This window comes from Numida meleagris, chromosome 2 (genome assembly GCF_002078875.1).
Source record: "Numida meleagris isolate 19003 breed g44 Domestic line chromosome 2, NumMel1.0, whole genome shotgun sequence".
In the NCBI taxonomy this organism is placed as follows: domain Eukaryota; kingdom Metazoa; phylum Chordata; class Aves; order Galliformes; family Numididae; genus Numida; species Numida meleagris.
Window position 1 is genome coordinate 52,401,815 of NC_034410.1, and position 17,658 is coordinate 52,419,472.

General features: G+C 42.7%; 1 protein-coding gene across 2 annotated transcripts in view; it reads right to left on the reverse strand.

The window, feature by feature from the left end:
* TPK1 (thiamin pyrophosphokinase 1) overlaps positions 1–17,658 on the reverse strand; it is a 314,743-nt gene that overhangs the window by 6,656 nt on the left and 290,429 nt on the right. The window contains exon 8 of one of the 2 annotated variants that reach the window (XM_021388538.1): positions 2,383–6,576. The exons of the other annotated variant lie outside the window; for it this stretch is intronic. Coding sequence (XP_021244213.1) covers positions 6,524–6,576 — 53 coding nt within the window. The 3' untranslated portion in view covers positions 2,383–6,523. Of the gene's footprint in view, positions 1–2,382; positions 6,577–17,658 lie in introns of those variants that run through there. 2 annotated transcript variants of the gene reach the window in all.

Here is a 17,658-nt window from a genome sequence, read left to right on the forward strand (position 1 = left end):
GCGTTCTGGACAAAATGTCCAGTATATGGCTAGACAAAAACATAATGCGATGGGTGAGCAATTGGCTAACAGGTTGGGCCTAAAGGGCTGTAGAAAATGGCACTGCATCACGCTAACAGCCAGTCACTAGTGGGATTTCCCAAGCCTCCATTCTAGGGCCAGTTCTCTTTGATGTTTTCATAAATGACTTGGATGTGGGACTAGAAGGTGTTTTAAGCAAGTTTGCTGATGATACTAAACTAGGAGGAGCTGCTGACTTCATCAAGAGTGGAAAGGCCTTGCAAGATAGATCCAGACAAATTGGAGAGCTGGGCAATCACCAACTGCATGAAATTCAACAGGAGGAAGTGCTTGATTCTGCACCGGTGAAAGGGCAGTGCTGGCTATACATACAGACTGGGGGATGAGATCATAGAATCATAGAATCATAGAATATCCTGAGTTGGAAGGGACCCACAAGGACCATTGAGTCCAACTCCTGGCTCCACAAAGGACCACCCAAAATTCAAACCCTATGTCTGAAAGCATTGTCCAAATGCTTCTTGAACTCCAACAGCTTGGGGCCATGACCACTGCCCTGGGAGGCTGTTCCAGGGCCTGACCACCCTCTGGTGCAGAAGCTTTTCCTAACTCCCAACCTGACTCTCCCTTGACACAGCTCCATGCCATTCCCTTGGATCCTGTTACTGTCACCAGAGAGCAGAGCTCAGCGTTGCCCCTCTGATCCCCTTGTGAGGAGCTACAGGCCTCCATGAGGCCTTCCCTAGGCCTCTTCTCTGAGCTGAACAAATGAAGGAACCTCACGTCTTGCCCTCCAGACCCTTCCCCATCTTTGCAGACCTCCTTTGGATGCTCTGTAATAGCTCTATGTCCTCCATACATTATGGTGCCCAAACTTGCACGCCAGGGTACAGTTGGCCCTTTTGGCTGCCTGGGCAAAGTGCTGACTCGTATAGAACTTGCTGTGCTGGAGAGCAGCCGTGCTGAAAGGGATCTGGGTGTCCTGGTCAACAGTAAGTTGAGCATGAGTCAATAGTGTGCCTAGGCAGCCAGGAAGGCCAACCGTATCCTGGGGTGTATCAGGCACAGCGCTGCTAGCCAGTTGAGAGAGGTGGCTGTCCCGCTCTTCATTGCACTGATACAGTCTCACCTTGAGTACTGTGTGCAGTTTTGGGCACCACAGTACAAGAAGAACATAAAGCAATTACACAGTGTCCAGAAGATGGCTACTAAGACAAGGATCTAGAGGGGAAGAAGTATAAGGAGTGGCTGAGATCTCTTGGTTTGTTCAGTCTCGAGAAGACTGAGGGGAGACCTCATCGTGGCTTACAGCTTCCTCATGTAGGGAAGTGGAGGTGCAGGCACTGATCTCTCTCTGGTGATGGGTGATAGAACCCAAGAGAATGGCATGTACTTGTGACAGGGGAGGTTCGGTTTGGAATATCACAAAAAGGTGCTTCACCAAGAAGGTGGTTGGGCACTGGAACAGGCTCCCCTAAGAAGCGGTCATAGGACTGAGCTTGCTGGAGTTCAAGAAGCGTCTGGACAATGCTCTCAGTCATATGGTCTGATTTTTGGGTGGTTCTGTGTGGAGCTAGTAGTTGGACTTGATGATCCTTATGAGTCCCTTCCAACTCAGGATATTCTATGGTTCTACAATTCTATGAACAACACTTCTTTTGAGGAAAAGGGGCAAAAGTAATGCTGAGATGCACCACATTGTGAACTGCTTTAGTTCTACATTCACCTGTAAGGTGTTCCATAGCACACAATGTGCTATCATGCTGCCACGCTTAGGGACATCGCTGAGTCACATGGAGCTCGAGACGGCAATCTGGTACAGTCCTGAAACCTGAGACAGCTGAAAGCAGCAGTGTGCTGTCCTGGCATTTAGCTCTGAAGCTCTGGCTTGGCATGACTGCAGAGAACCTACAAGCACTTGCTGTTTGGAGAGCAGTTAAACTGCACAGTTGATGCGGTGCCCCTAGCAGTGACTTCTACTGAGTGTGTTAGAGATAGAAGATAACTGCAGTGATCCTAGCAGCAATGACCACATGCAGAGAGCACTGACCTTCCCTCTGCATTCCTCATGATTCTGTTGTTGCAGACAGAGATGAGAGGGGAGAAGGAAGGAGAAGCAATCTTTTCCCAGCCCAAAGTTCTGGGCCAGCAGACGGCTGTGCCCATGCAACCATGCATGTTTCAGAACAATGCGGCACCAGAAAGCTTTCAGCACGCCAGGTCTGATCCTGATCTGATATCTTTCCTCTAGCTACAGGCATTTCCTAGCACTTCACAACAACATGAAAACCCACCCTTTCATAGACCGATCTGTCCTTCAACGAGTTTGTAAATGTGACGCTAATCAATCAAAACACACAGTTAGTTGTTTATCTCTTTTATTCTTTGGAAGCCTGATAAATCTGGTCACATTTAGATCCATTAATCAAGAACAGGCGGTTAGAGAGGATTTTAAAACATGCATGATGTACAGTCAGCTTCCATGTGGCACTGTTGTCCCACCACTTATAAAGATGTTTGTACAGATACAGGAATTGCTCCTGTACAGAAATGCCCAAACCGGGCATGTGGCTGCCACAAGCTATGTGGGTATTTGCTCAGAAAATACTGACACACTGGTCTGTGTGAGGATCCTCCCCAAAGCAGCTCAGCGCAAGGTCCGAGCACTGCACAGCATTCTCAGCCAGCTCCTCCGAGACTACCAGTGCTTGGAGAGTCCCAGCATCTCTGTTGCCAGACCAGGTGCTGTTCTGCCTCCTCTGTCCATGGTGGGGATGTGCCATGCCTGGGAGAGCTGATCTGGGGCTGGTCCTCTGCCAGACCTGACAAACAAATCTGAGCAGGCTGGCTTCTCACCCTTACACCCTGACACTCTACAGTGCCAGAAACACACTGAATTATATTTGACCAAGCTTTGTACAGGATCGGTCTTTTTTGGAGAGGCAGGAAACCAAGCAGCCTACAGCAGTTGCTAGAACCAGCAACTGTGGCACTGCCAGGTGGCAACTCCATGGTAGCGAGGGCAAAGTGACCCCTGTGAGCTGCAGCACAGTGGTGGGCCTGGTGCTCAGGGAGCTTGCTGAGCTGCTGCCCCTACCTCCTCACAGTGGGCATGTGCAGAAGGAGGGTACACATGGTTTACCACCTCCGGGAGCCCCAGGGCAGTGGGGCACAGCGGGATCAGCGGCAGCCTGGTGTTCAGTGCAAGAAGCAGCTTCTCTTGGATCCTGGCACTACACTGCAAATAAATGACTCGCATCAAATTAAATCCCTGACAAACAATTTAATTATGCAAGCTTTAATGGTGAATGGCACTGTTTCCTAAAAGGGTTTTATGGAAACATGATATTACATTTACCTGGAAAAATGAAAAGAACAAATAAGAGTCTTCATCCTTATGCACAAAAGGCACCGTAAATAAAGCAGCTATGCCTTTCTCTGAAACATTTCCGTGGGAGTGGGTAATTACTATTTCAAAACCTACCCTGATTGGCCATTGACAGCTCACAAGGCACATGTTCAGCTGCTCCTTCTCCCTGAAAGCTGAGCTATTCTGAGCACAGGTGACCAACCAATAAACTCTATTATACTTCTGATAGAAAAGTGATTCCACTTTTCTTTACCTTCCTGGCAGCACTGCTTCCCCTCAATGCATTGAGTGGGATCTGTAGGAGGTTTCTGAAATGAGGTTATTTTAGCGCCTACAGTTGCTGTGGATTACTTAGAATTTTAGACCTGTTTGCTTTCTTCAGGAAAAAAAAAATAGACATGGATAATATCACCCTGAGGATGGAGCAAGAGCAATTACTTCTGAGGAGAGTCATAGGTGTAATGGTTTATTTCTCATATTACTTTGAAACCTGCTTTAGCTAGGTATGTTTGCTTAAAATTGAAAAGAATCCTGACAACATGAATTTTTACATGCAAACAAGGCAGAACAATAATAAAGCACATAACTATTTCCAAATATAAGCATTCCTTAAACTAATGCTAAGGAGTTTCAAGTCAATAGTTTCAACAAGTTTGCTGCAGAATGCATTAAAAGATGGATCTTACTATCACTTGTGCTCATAGTAAAAATGCAATATAGATCTAATCTTTTCATCTGAGTTCTACAGTCTCGTATACTAAATATTCTACAGCATGCAAATAAAAATATCTCTGATACCTCCTTATTCACTTATGATGAAAGCAGAAATACCCAAGAATATACTGACACATTTCAAGATCAGTCCTGGGATATTCTAATCAGAATAGATGCTTTCCATAATTATCCAAATGGAGAAGTCTCAAAGCAAGGGAGACTTACAACTCCATTTCACCTCTTGGAAGTTGTGGAGATAGGCTCATATTCCTCTTAGTACCATAACTTAAGGAGCATACAGATCACTACAAAACACCCAGTGATATCAGAACACCCAGCATATCTCCAAGAAAATTCTCAAAAACCAAAGTTTGTCTCAGGCAAGCTTTGGGCACATCAGGCTTGGTGATCACTGAAAGTGATATATCTGTTTTGTAACTAAATGCATGTTCAACTACCGAAAGGCTCAGCTACTATGGAGTAAGCAGCACAGCTCTTCTAGTAAGAGGCAGTCTTCTTTTAAGAATAATCAAAATGATATCACATACAAGCCCACTGCAATGCAGACCTTATGAGACCAATGGCAACGATTTGCAGTGGTGCTCTACATCAGGCAGGAGGAAAGTCTGATAAGAGCTTTATTGGAGGGTAGGTTTGGAAAACACCAGGTGAAACATCAACATTTCTAGGGAGAAGTGGAGAATTTGTGCAAGTTCTGTATAGAAATGACAGAGAAGTTCTGCAGCACAGAAGCCTGTGTGTGGCAAGATGTATTGTGTCACAAGCAAGAATGAGATCTTGATGATACAGATTTTGAAGTACAGGGGTCATTTACAGGTATGTAAGTAGTAAAGGGATCAATAAAGTGTCAAGACTAAAAGCCGTGGTAGCTATATGACTTCTAGCACCACCACTGGCCAGGCAGATAAATCTCTGCTCACTGCTTTGAAAAGGTACCCATAAATAGTCACAGGGTTCTTGGGCAAAGCACAGAACTCTTGCGGAGGCAGAAAGCACTTACTCACGTAAACCTGATGTCAGTCAGCCACAAAAGGGTTCCCTACAGAGGCCACATACACAGACATGCGCACTCTATACTGGAAGCAGGATGAGGGCTTACAAACAATGCTGTGGAACTGAAAAACCCTCACTGTTCAACAGCTGAGTGTAGAAAAGCTGTGCTCAAACCTGCCATTTTGGGAGAGAGGAGGGACACTGATGGAGATCTAACAACAGAAGAAAAGTCCCTTGGAGAAGCCTACCTTGCTACAACACTCTAAATTCACTGCATGCAGTTTGCTGGCTAACCTGCTGCTCACAGGTAAACTGTTCAGAATACTGTTCCCTCCCTTGAATCACCAACTTCAAAAGGCAGCAAATGCTGAGCACAGTGCAGAGGCAGCTCCTGTAACTTGGAGAAGATAGACTGGGCAGTATCATTGATGTAGGCTATGAGCCACTTCCTTCCTCCGGCTGCTATTAATGGTGAGGAGAGGAGCTCTGTTTGCTGGGCTGATGGACACAGTCCTGGCCCCAGAGGCGTGCACTATATGCAGTGCAGTGTGAACACATGCATGAGACACTGCCAGTTGGAAGCAGCTCTGGGAGCCTCATTATTGTCCAGTTTGCTCGTTCCTGAGCTCCTCCAGCTCACGCAATCTGTATAGCCTCTGGGAAGGTAGCTTTAGAATTGGCTCACTTGGTGGAAAATGCTGCTCTCCTTGATGTATGTGACATAAAGCAATGTGACAGTGATTGACAGATAGACGTAGGGAGAGAGGAAAGGAAAAATGAGTTAAGTCAGGGTATTGTGTGAAGGAGCAGAAGGGAGAAGAAAAGATTCCTCATAACCATAGCATGAGTGCAGTGGCAGAGATAAGGGCTGCTGGTTTTTAGAATAATAATCATAAAATCAGCTAACACAAATTTATGATGACATAAATAGTACCCTGGAGACTACCAGTCATTTTTCTTCAAAACCTAATCTTCCCCAAACAGAATACAGTAAGTTTAGGACTCTGCCAGTCTATTCCCCTTCGCATCGTATAAACAGGAAATGTAATGAGAGTATAACCCCCAGAGCCTAGCCCTGTCTGCCTCCTGTTGATATGGGCACTCCTCATGCATATTTATGAGCCTTCTCTCTTGCATTGCTGAGCCAACTGCAATCTTCATTGAGTGATATAACTATGTTGCAACAAACTGGGCAAAAGTTGCTGCTACTTTTGTGCTTTCTTATTTCGGGTCTGAAAAGAGAAGAAAAAGCTGTAATTGATTCCATCAGCTCTTTATGTATTAAAACAAAAGGTAACACCCAGAGAAATCTCCTTCCACTAGAAATACGAGGAACTCAAAAGTTTTAAGTCTCTCTTTCCTTCTGATGACAGAACATGCTCAACAGAGATGATCCACTTCAGCCTATCTCCAGCAGACTTTTAGGTTCTGGAACACTAGCATGGAAAGCTGAAGTCCTGGAAAAAAAGACAACAGCAAAAAGGGGAATGATACAAACTTAAAGACACTTGTAGCAAAACTGGAGCTATTAAAATACATAAAGGCAGGAAGAGCTTATTTCAGCAGATCCCAGATAGCTCTTATTCTTACTGTTGAGTAAAATATCAGGTGCCAGAGGTCCAGGAGAAGTGCTGGAAATTATTACTCACTGCTGCTATTTGCAGATAAAGTTTTACAGGCATCTCATAAGAATGTGCCATGCTTGCATTCAGCCTAAAGGAACTACCATAATCAGTAAACAGGTGATGCTGTAGTTTTCCTTCTTTTGCCTGTGTGCATGAAGCTCTGTACAACAAAGTCATGGAAGGCAAGGTTAGGAAATTAGATGCACAGCAGTAGTCTGTCTTTCAGTACAAAAACATTTTCTTCCAGAATAGGACCCAAATGCTGGACTTTTTGGATTAAATTCTGATTTTATGCAGATGCGAGTATGAGCATGGAATAATCATCAACTAAAATACAAAACCCTTCCCAACAAATCCTTAATTGCTAATGGGACTTATTTCAGTAACTGTGCTCTTGAAATCTTGGCACTCAAAACTTTAAATCTTTACTCAAGGTCATAATTAAGAGTGTACATTTTGAGTACATTCAATATCATCCTCGGAGACAGATGCAATTTTAAGACCCACACACACTCATCTTTAGAGTAAGTACGTATGTAATTTGGACCCTATCTAGTCAGGCTAGTTAGCTGGTCTTTTCTGCAGGCTACAGTTCAGAGAGGTACTAAATAATGTGCTGAAGCTAAGTTAATAAAGACATGTTACTGATACCATAAAAATTTCAGCACCCAAACTGTTTCGTACTGAATCTAAGTCCAAAGGATTCCCTTTGAAGCTTCTGACCACACAGTGCAAAGGAAAAAGGACAGAGAAATTTGTAACCTCTTGCAACAACATTTAGACTCACTGGCTCATTTAATACTTGATTCAAAAACAAAGAAAACAAGACAAAACGAAGTCCAGCAAAGCCCTTCTACTTTTAAATTACTTTCTTTATATACTCAATATTTATATATTTACTAATGACAGTAAAACACATGAATAACAACATGGTATGAAAACTCCTCTGTTTTACCCCAACAGCAGTTTTTCCTGGAACAACTATGCTAATTTGCCTTGTTTTTTGATTAAATGAAGGCAATTTGCTTCGCTTAGATATGCCTCGTCTGAAGCATGCTGGCTGTACCTTTGGCATGCACACAGAACACCAAAACAAAACAAAACAAAAGGCAAAGAAAGATCTAGCATCCAAAAACTATTCAACCTTGACATTATGTAGTTTCTCAAAGTTTCATTTCATATTGGTTATGGAAGAGAAAAATTTATTTGGCACACTAAAACAAAATTGGGTTAAAGTGACTCTAGTGACAACAAGCCATCTTCAGGCACACAAGAAAGCCCAACACTACTTTTTAAAAAATGTTACATGTGGAAATTATCCTCAAATGTACCCTCTTGCCCCCACTACCCAAACTATAGATATATGTTCAAAAATTCATCCTATGAAGTAATCTGGACCTTCTGATGCCTCCAATTTACCAACACAAATTACTGCGCTTCACAGCAAAGCTTCTGTCATAAGAAAATATTGTGTGCCCTACATTGTCTGGTGCCCAGTAATCAACCTAGCTTTTAAGATCAAGAGATCTGCTGTTAAGGATACCTTGGTGCACACAGTGGAAAAAGAAATAGTTTCATACACATCACTGGAAACATCCACATGCTGCTCTACTAATCTTTAGATTGGGGTCATTTTTCTCTTGAGATGTGGTAATACATTACTTGGAGAGAAAATGGAGGAAAAGGACCCAGACAGAGGCCTGCGTAATACTAAGCAAACTTGCCTCCTTCCCTTTTGGTTGAATTTTAAAAAGTATTTAATGGCCAAAACTGCTGTTAGCTCTGTACCGGCCAACACAGATGCAAAAGGCATGCATGATACATTAGAATCATCAGCCTGCCTTTACATCTTCTTCATCCTTCACTGAGAGCAATATGAGCACTGCTTTTTTTTCTTTCCTGACCACAGCCCATTTCGCTGGTTCCAGTGCCATCACCTACCTGCTTGAAAGCATCTGGTATCCCCTACTCAACCACCTTTGCATTTCCCTATTTTCTCTGGGAGTCAAAATCTACTGACTTCTGTGTAGGCACAGGAGATGTTGGGCAGGCTCACACCTTTTCCCTTCTTCCTCATGGAGATTCAATCTCTACATTACCATAATTAGGAAAGAATTTAGTCTTATTGCTTAGTCCCTCTGAATATCGATTGATGAGAGATTCAACATGAGCTGGCAACATGTACTTGCAGCCCAGAAGGCCAACCATATCCTAGGTTGCATCAAGAGAAGTGTGACCAGCAGGTCGAAGGAGGTGATTCTGCCCTTCTGCTCTGCTCTTGTGAGATCCCACCTGGAGTACTGTGTCCAGTTCTGGAGCTTCCAACACCAGAAGGACATGGAGTTGTTGGAGCAGGTCCAGAGGAGGACCACAAAGATGATCAGAGGGCTGGAGCACCTCCCCTATGAGGACAGACTGAGAGAGATGGGGCTCTTCAGTCTGAGAGAGAAGAGGAGGCCCTGAGGAGACCTTATAGCAGCCTTCCAGTACTTGAAGGGAGCCTCTAGGAGAGCTGGGGATGAACTTCTTTTTATAAGGGCATGTAGTGACAGGAAAAGGGGAAATGGTTTTAAACTGGAAGAGAGTAGATTTAGACTATATATTAGGAAGAAATTCTTTACTGTGAGGGTGGTGATACATTGGAACATGCGAGATTGTGAATGTCCCCTCCCTGGAAGCATTCAAAGCCAGAATGGATGGGACTTTGAGCAACCTGGTTTGGAGGGAGATGTCCCTGCCTATAGCAGGGAGGTTGGAACTAGATGATCTTAAAGGTCCCTTTGAACCCAAACCATTCTATGAGTCTATGATTCTATGATTCTATGACTGAGACCCAGCATGTTCCCAGATTGTCAGTCCTACACTTTAATATTCTTTTTGTTCAATATCTTTAAAGTTGCATGAGAAAAATATGCCTGAAAAGTCTCATTTACAGGGAGGAATGCAGCCTCACTTTCTCCAGTACCTTTGACAGAAAGGTACAGCATATAGTACATAGTATTTCTTCCCATGTGGGCTCTGAAGTGAAAACTGTGATGACCAGCAGCAAAGTGAAGGTCCTCCACAATTCTCCACCCACAGAACAGACATCAGGATTGGCACATTAAATCAGTGAAAGTTTCCTTGGTGCAAATGAACAAGAAGGAAGCAGTACCCTTTGCTCATGAGGGTATAATTGTATAGTTGCTTGTTTCGTGAGGACACTGGCTTACTTCTCTTTAAGCCATTAGTCACTCATTCTATAGCAGAGGAGATGACGTGTTAAAATCATAGAATATCTTGAATTGGAAGAGACCTACAAGGATCAAGTTCAACTCCTGGCTCCACAGAGGGTAACCAAAAATTCAAACCCTCTGTCTGAGAGAGTTGTCCAAATGCTTCTTAAAATCTGACAGGCTTGGGGCCATGATCACTGCCCTGGGGAGACTATTCCAGTGCCCAACCACCCTCTCAGTGAAGAGTCTTTCCCTATTACCCAATCTTACCCACCTCCTTGATACAGCTCCGTGCTGTTCCTTTGGGTCCTGTCACTGTCACCACAAAGAAGAGATCAGCACCTGCCCCTCTGCTCCCCTCATAAGGAAGCTGTGGGCTGCCATGATGCCTCCCCTCAGTCTCCTCCTCATTGGGCTGAACAAACCAAGGGATCTCAGCTGCTCCTCATATGTCTTGCCCTCCAGATCCTTCACCATTTTTGGATCCCATCCAATAGTTTTCTGTCTTTCTTATATTGCGGCTCCCACAGTGCTTGAGGTGAGGCTGCACTAATGCTGAGCAGAGAGGGACAATCTCTTCCCTCGTCTGGATAGCGATGTTTGGAGAAAAGAAAAGCACTTAATGCCTCACAATGCCTAACTGCTGAAATGCCTGCAGGGGCCATATCAACAGGCATAACCAAACAAGTCCCAAGTTGCTGCATCTCATGCCAGCATCCAAACTGGATTCTGGATGGCTCAGGAACACAAGGAAGGACAACTCAGCTTTGTATTTCTACAGCCCTTTGGCGTGCTTATAGCTCCAGAGAACCACAGAATTAAGTTCTTGGGATGTATTTCTCTCTGTTCAGGCTAACCTCAACACACCTCCTCTTGTAAAACATAGGCACGTAGTATGCACTGGCAGCTCTGAGGGTAAAGGGATCTGTTAGGATTGTCACCGTATCTTCCCATAGGTATCAACCTCTTCTTCAAGCTTTTCTATATTATCATCAGTGTAAATTTCTCAGGAATGCATCTAACTTTTAAATAACTTCATATCTTAAAAGTTTTTGGTTCTTCATTATCAGTTAGGAAAATCTACAATGAGACTGGACACATTTTGAATTTTTGAGACAACATGGACTGAACTCGACTGAGACAGAAAAAGGAGAAAAAAGGTTTTTGAGAGGAGTGTTACCAGGTAGTTCTATATATAATGGAGTAGTAGAATATAAGTCAATTCTAATATATTCTTCAGCTGTCCTGTTCAATCTCTCATTTATTTCAGTCTTGAATCCCTAGATGTCATTTGTCCAGTGGGAGAACTATTACAGGCACTCATTTATAGTAATAACATCTGTTTCACACAGCTATCAAGGCCCCGACAGCACCAGACATTTACAGCTTTAGAACTGGAGGTCATCCCATTGCACTTTATCACAGACCATGTGAAATTCTGTGTATCCACACTCTTTGAGAACATCTCTCCAGTTTCAGAGCAGGGATGACTTGTTCACTCTGCTCTTCCTTGCTGTTTAGATGCTATACACCTTATCTTGCAGAACCCTTCCTTCCTCCCTTTCTGGGCTCATGCCAGTCATGTCATGGAGAGGAAAGACACACTCTTCTTTTTGGGAGAAGCTACACAAACATATGACAAAACTCCACACTGGGAGCATTCAGCAAAAAGACATTTAAAAAAAAAAGCCAAATATTGGTTTGACCTAGATATTGGTTCTACCTGCTTCTATCGAAACAGTTTTGGGCAGCAAGAAATGCTGCTGAATATCTGCACATGACACTTAGAGCAACAACTCCACATTTTTTTTGCAGCAAATTAGTCATAGGTTTTTTTTCCCAAGTCACTGTGAAGAAGTAAAGCAAAACCAGCTAGCACACCAGTGACATTGGGGGAGATGAGGTGAAAGCAACATGACAGTGCTTACTTCTCCATTAAAGCAAAGCAGCGGCTGCTTTGATAATATTCTAGTGTGCTGTGCTCACATTGAGCTGTAAGGGAGTAATGGCTGAGGTCAGTTGCAACAAGAGAAATGCATGTTACAGTGACCTTAGAAGTGTAGTTCAAAATCTACACTGCTACCCCCACAGAAGAGCTGTTCACAATCTAATCCCAGGAACCATTTGTTTAGAGACAGATATGGTACACACAGTCTCATGAGAGGTGCCATGGACTTAATACCGGTATGACAGAGATCAAAAGATGGCTTACTATCAATCCCTCCTACCTGAAAAAAATGCAAGTGATACTTACGACCTGAGAGGGAAGTGTTACTGAGCCTAGTCCATAGAGAGGTCCCTGCACCACCCAATTGGGTGTAATAGCTTGAAGAAGCCACTGCAGCCTGCTGGGGGCAGTTTTCCTGTAAACAGACAGCTGTGAATGCAGGAGAACGCAATGGCTTCCTGCCAAAAATATGCATTTTAAGAAGTTTGTAATTGCATACTTCTGTAATCCATTGACTCTAACTTATTTTAAGAACAGCCGAAGAGTAAAACAGTATCACCACCAGATTTTCTGATGCTTCAAATTTTATAATGAAGTTTGCAGCAGCTTGGTATATATATGTAGTAAATGACTCATAATAAGGGTTATAATGATGTGACACATTTTAGCAAATTCCTGAAATTTAGGATGTTCAAGTGATAAAAACAAAACCAAAACTAAATTCAGTAGTAAACATTAGAAGAAAAATAATTAAATTTTATTTATTTTATAAATAAAAAAAGATCGTGAATCAAGTCTGAGTGGTAGTACTGCTATCAAGATGATTTGATTTCATTAGAGGTGATTCATTTAAATATGATGCATTGTTTTAACAAAAATGATTGTGGGGTCTGCAAGTGCCAATGTCCATAGGTAAAACTTGTATATGTGTGGCCTCACTGCGCAGTGGTACAACTTGTGTGCAACTGCTTTCAAGACAAGTGGCTCCAGTCAGTTTGCACAACAAAACACTTCAAAAAGTAAACCATCTTAAACCACCTTAAACCATAAAAATCACATGAAATTAAATCCACTTTTAATTGGTCATGCTTTCAGACTAGTGCTACTAACAATATATTGGACAAGGGATGTGAAACAAAATTCAGATAATCAAAGTCACTTTGCTGGAAGAAATGCTGCCAAGCATGCCTTAGCTCATTGAACTCTTGTCACAGTCTAATATCCTGAAACTGTGATCCCTAAGGCAGGCTTCCAGGGAAAGCTACAAGACAACTAATTACAGTATTTCTTTCATGTATTTTCTTTCAAGGTGCTGCACTTGGGCTGGGGCAATCCCAGGTATTTATACAAACTGGGGGAAGATCTCCCTGAGAGTAGCCCTGCAGAGAAGGACTTGGGGGTCCTGGTCGATGAGAAGCTGGACATGAGCCAGCAGTGTGTCCTGTCAGCCCAGAAGGCCAACTCTGTTCTGGGCTGCATTAAAAGAGGAGTGGTCAGCAGGGAGAGGGAGGTGATTGTTCCCCTCTACTTGGCTCTTGTGAGGCCCCATCTGGAGTACTGCGTCCAGGCCTGGGGCCCCCAGCACAAGAAAGATGTGGAGCTCTTGGAACGGGTCTAGAGGAAGGCCACTAAATGATCAGAGGGCTGGAGCACCTCTCCTGTGAAGAAAGGTTGAGGGAACTGGGCTTGTTTAGCTTGGAGAAGAGAAGACTCTGAGGAGACCTCATTGTGGCCTTCCAATACTTGAAGGGAGCATACAAACACGAGGAGGTACAACTCTTTACATGGGTGGATAGTGATAGGACAAGGGTGAATGGTTTTAAACTAAGACAGGGGAGGCTTAGGTTAGATATCAGGAGGCAGTTTTTCACACTGAGGGTGGTGATGCGCTGGAACAGGTTGCCCAAGGAGGCTGTGGATGCCCCATCCCTGAAGGCATTCAGGGCCAGGCTGGATGTCGCTCTGGGCAGCCTGGTCTAGTGGTTGGCAACACTGTACACAGCAGGGGGTTGAAACTAGATGATCATTATGGTCATTTTCAACCCAGGCCACTCTATGATTCTATGATTTTAACTACTGAAAGGCCAGCTGTTCCATTTCATGAGTGGAAAAGGACAAAAGTTAATTGTTCAAGCCCAAGGCCCTTGCCCTTGCTTTGTCCTTTTGTAGAACGATCACAGGATTAGAAGGATTAGAACTAGTTGCAAAAAAAAAAAAAAAATCATCAATTTCCTTCATTTTTCTGTTATGGTCACAAAGAAAAGCTGTATTGTGTACATATGTGCACAGATGCTTGCTCTAATTTCACATATGTCTATCACACAAAAATATATAGAGTGTATTAAGCACATACGAAGCAGTCTGGTATTTTCATAGTGGATTTGGGCTGACTACATTCATTATGTGTGCCAGCACTGTAAGTGCGTAGTGCAGATAATCCTAAAGAAAGGCTAATAAAACCTTCCCATCACATATAAGTTCCCTATTTGTCACTTCACATGACAGGAAAACCATTTTATAAAAAGAAGTTGAACAAAATTTTACCGAAGCTGTGGTTTGCAAGCCCGAGTCTGTAAAGCCAGGTATTGGATAATTGCTATAAGTGACTTGGAAATTAAGGTATAGCATTGTTTACTGGAAATTAAGGTACAGCACTGTTTACAGGGGTACAAAAGCAGAGTGCAGCTGGTATGCAAGGAATTTATTCCACAGAAGGAAGGCAACCTTCCCTAGACTGTTGGTAACATCAGGAGAATTTCATGTGCTGACCCTAAGAAGAAATGGCATGAAGGGTGGAGCAGAGTAGAGTCTTTGCAGCTTGGTTCTGTGATAATGTTGCTGGGATGGGATCTCAGTGGTACTACAATACCACTGATAAGCTACATAGTTGCTACCTTGGGCCAAGTCTGCCTTGTCTTGACAAAGTGCCATCCTTTGGGTGAACTTTGTTCATTATATGCTCATTTTACACCCATTATAATATCAAAACACACTGCCATTCAAATGCTACCTACCTTCAAGGTGCGATCACCACTCTCTGAGCCTGCATTCTGAATTTTTTAGGCTATACCTTTAAAAGCGAGGCAAGAGAATTTTACACCAATCACAAACAAACGTATGCATGACTAGTGTCACTCAAGCTCTACCTGAAAAATAAGAAATAGTATAAAAATGGCTTAAGAGAGGGGGGATTTGGGGGAAGATACGATCACAGAGTAGTCAGGAGGACACCACTGGCTTCTGGGATCAGCTGATGAGCTGAGCCTCTCTTCTCTCCTCATAGGGTTGCCTATTGAGTAAGAGTCACAGACCCAATTATAATGAGTGCTTCCTCAGGCAACTTAAAGATGTCTGCAGAGCTGCTTTATAACCTAGCATGCTTGTGGTGAGGCTGTATTATTCTTAGTTCTTTGCACATGCCTTGGAGACAATGAATTTATCACTGGCAATCCAAAGAATTTGTGCATCTGTTGCTTTAGTAAAATACATTATTCACTAAGCTAGCGGTGTGAATTCTGATTGAGCGTGGCCAAATTCCTTCACTGATCTAGCCATGTGAGTTCTGATTGAGCACTACTACATGAATAATGAAGAGGTCATGAGTAGCTCGTTGAAAGCCACTGAACAAATCGGACAGAGAACTATTTGTGAATCTGTAATCATGACAGTTCATATATTGAATACAATCCGAATTATAATGCCAGATTAGGCATCACTTAGATGTTGCCCTTTAACACAACACCAGGTACATCAGCATCCACCAGTAAGACCACACAGTGATGTGAGAAGGACTACAATCAGTACTATTGTAGAAGCCTCTATAAGTCACTTAAAATAGATTTTGTATAGAAATACAAGAATACCTGTATAGAAATACAAGTGCCTTGACTTAAAAATCCAGCATTAAGGTCTGCACCCATGATGGCTATACAGTGTATTACATTTAGTATTAATGTTAGCTTTTACTAACAGAGGGAATTTGTAAGCCTACCAGAGACTTCAAAGCATCTGTGTAGAGCCAAGGATGATCCACAGATACCTGACTTTAAAATCTCAAACATTTTCTTTGTATATAGAAGCCATGTCTGGAGACATTTTACCTTTATGAACTACCCATTTTTTTTTCTCCACCCACCCTGGAGCAGCATGCCTCCTGAGACAGACAGTCATGAGGTGCAGGGCTTTCATCAGGTGCTTCCACCAAGGAAAAAGAGCATGGTCCAGTCCTGAGGGAACAGAGCTAGGAAAGTACCCATGAGCCTTCCCCTCACTCCTGCAGTGGTCTGATCTCTAGAAGCAATGGGGGACTCATGCCAGGCAGGCCCTATCTCTATTTACCAAGCTGCTCCTCACCTGGGTTTGGACAAGTGAGAAGGGAGTTTCCCAAAATATGTGAAACCTGGTTTAGAGTTTCAGCCCTCCCCATCATCTGCCATTCTTAACATCTTCCCCAGCACTCTGATCATGCTTTGGTAGCTCTGCAGATTGTGCAAAGGCTTTAAGCTGAAAAGCTGCATAATACTGAAGGTTGTAAAAGATGACAAAATGAGGGCCTAGCATAATGCATGTGCTATAATAATAAATAACCAGGGAAACAGTAACTTTCTGTCTCCACATTTCATGGCTGCATTTGTAATCAGGGAATTAAGACTGCATGTTCTGATTCGCCTTGGCCTTCTTCAGCCTTGATCTTAAGGCAGCTGCTGAGAAAATTGTTCTGCATAAGCATCTAATCTCAAGAGATTATTTTGGCTGGTACTAATGACTGAACCAAAGCTGGGGAATATCAGCTTTGATCAGGCTCAGATGCTGAACAGCTGCATTTTCAGTCCTAAATATGCATTTTCTGGCAACTGCCTTTTTAATGTGAGCATGAACTGCTGGAAAAAAAAAAGCATGGCTTTTAAGGACACAATACTGGATAAAATTTATTCTCAAATCCCAGCCCAAGTACACCCCATGAATCTAATGCACTGTAACTAAGAAAGCAGCCAAAGTTTCTTACATTTTTCTTCCTTTGTACAGTGATACAAATAGTTCTACACAATGTGTTAAACCATAAATGAATCAAAAACAAAGTATCAATTTCTGCTGCAACAGTGATGAGCAGATATAGCAAGAATTAATGTTGTGATTTCTGTATCAGGATTGTAAATGTTGGTGGAAAATGTATGTCCACTTAAAGGGGCAGTGAAACCCTATGATGAAGGGTAATAGTAATTATATTTTTTAATTCACTAACTATATGGTGCATAAGAGATCACATGGTGTTAAATAGATGATTTGAACAGTCTTTCTGTCCTGGAAAAATATAAAAGCAATAGAGAAAAAAGATATAAATATATGTCATAAACTGAAATTCTGTTCTGAGTAGGAAAAAAGGCACCTAATTAGGTGATATTGCCAGGTAGCCTTTGCACACGAGCGTACTTGACAGACACATAGCTGTAGAAGAACTATACTTTAGGTTAATACATATAGCTAACGGTCAAAAATGGCCCTCACAAACCTGTATGTCCTGCCATTTCAAAGAAATGTACCAAGGGAGAAAACAGCAGTCCACTGAATCTTCCAGTCATTTCTTCCTCCTTCCTTATTCCCATTATATCAATACTTCAGCAGCTCATTCTGATGGCACTGACTAACCACTGGCTCTAGCTAAATTTTGCTCTTTAAAAAACAACAACAACAACAAAAACACCCCATATCTCTCTTTTTTTTTTTTTTTAATTTTTTTTCTCTTCTTCTAAG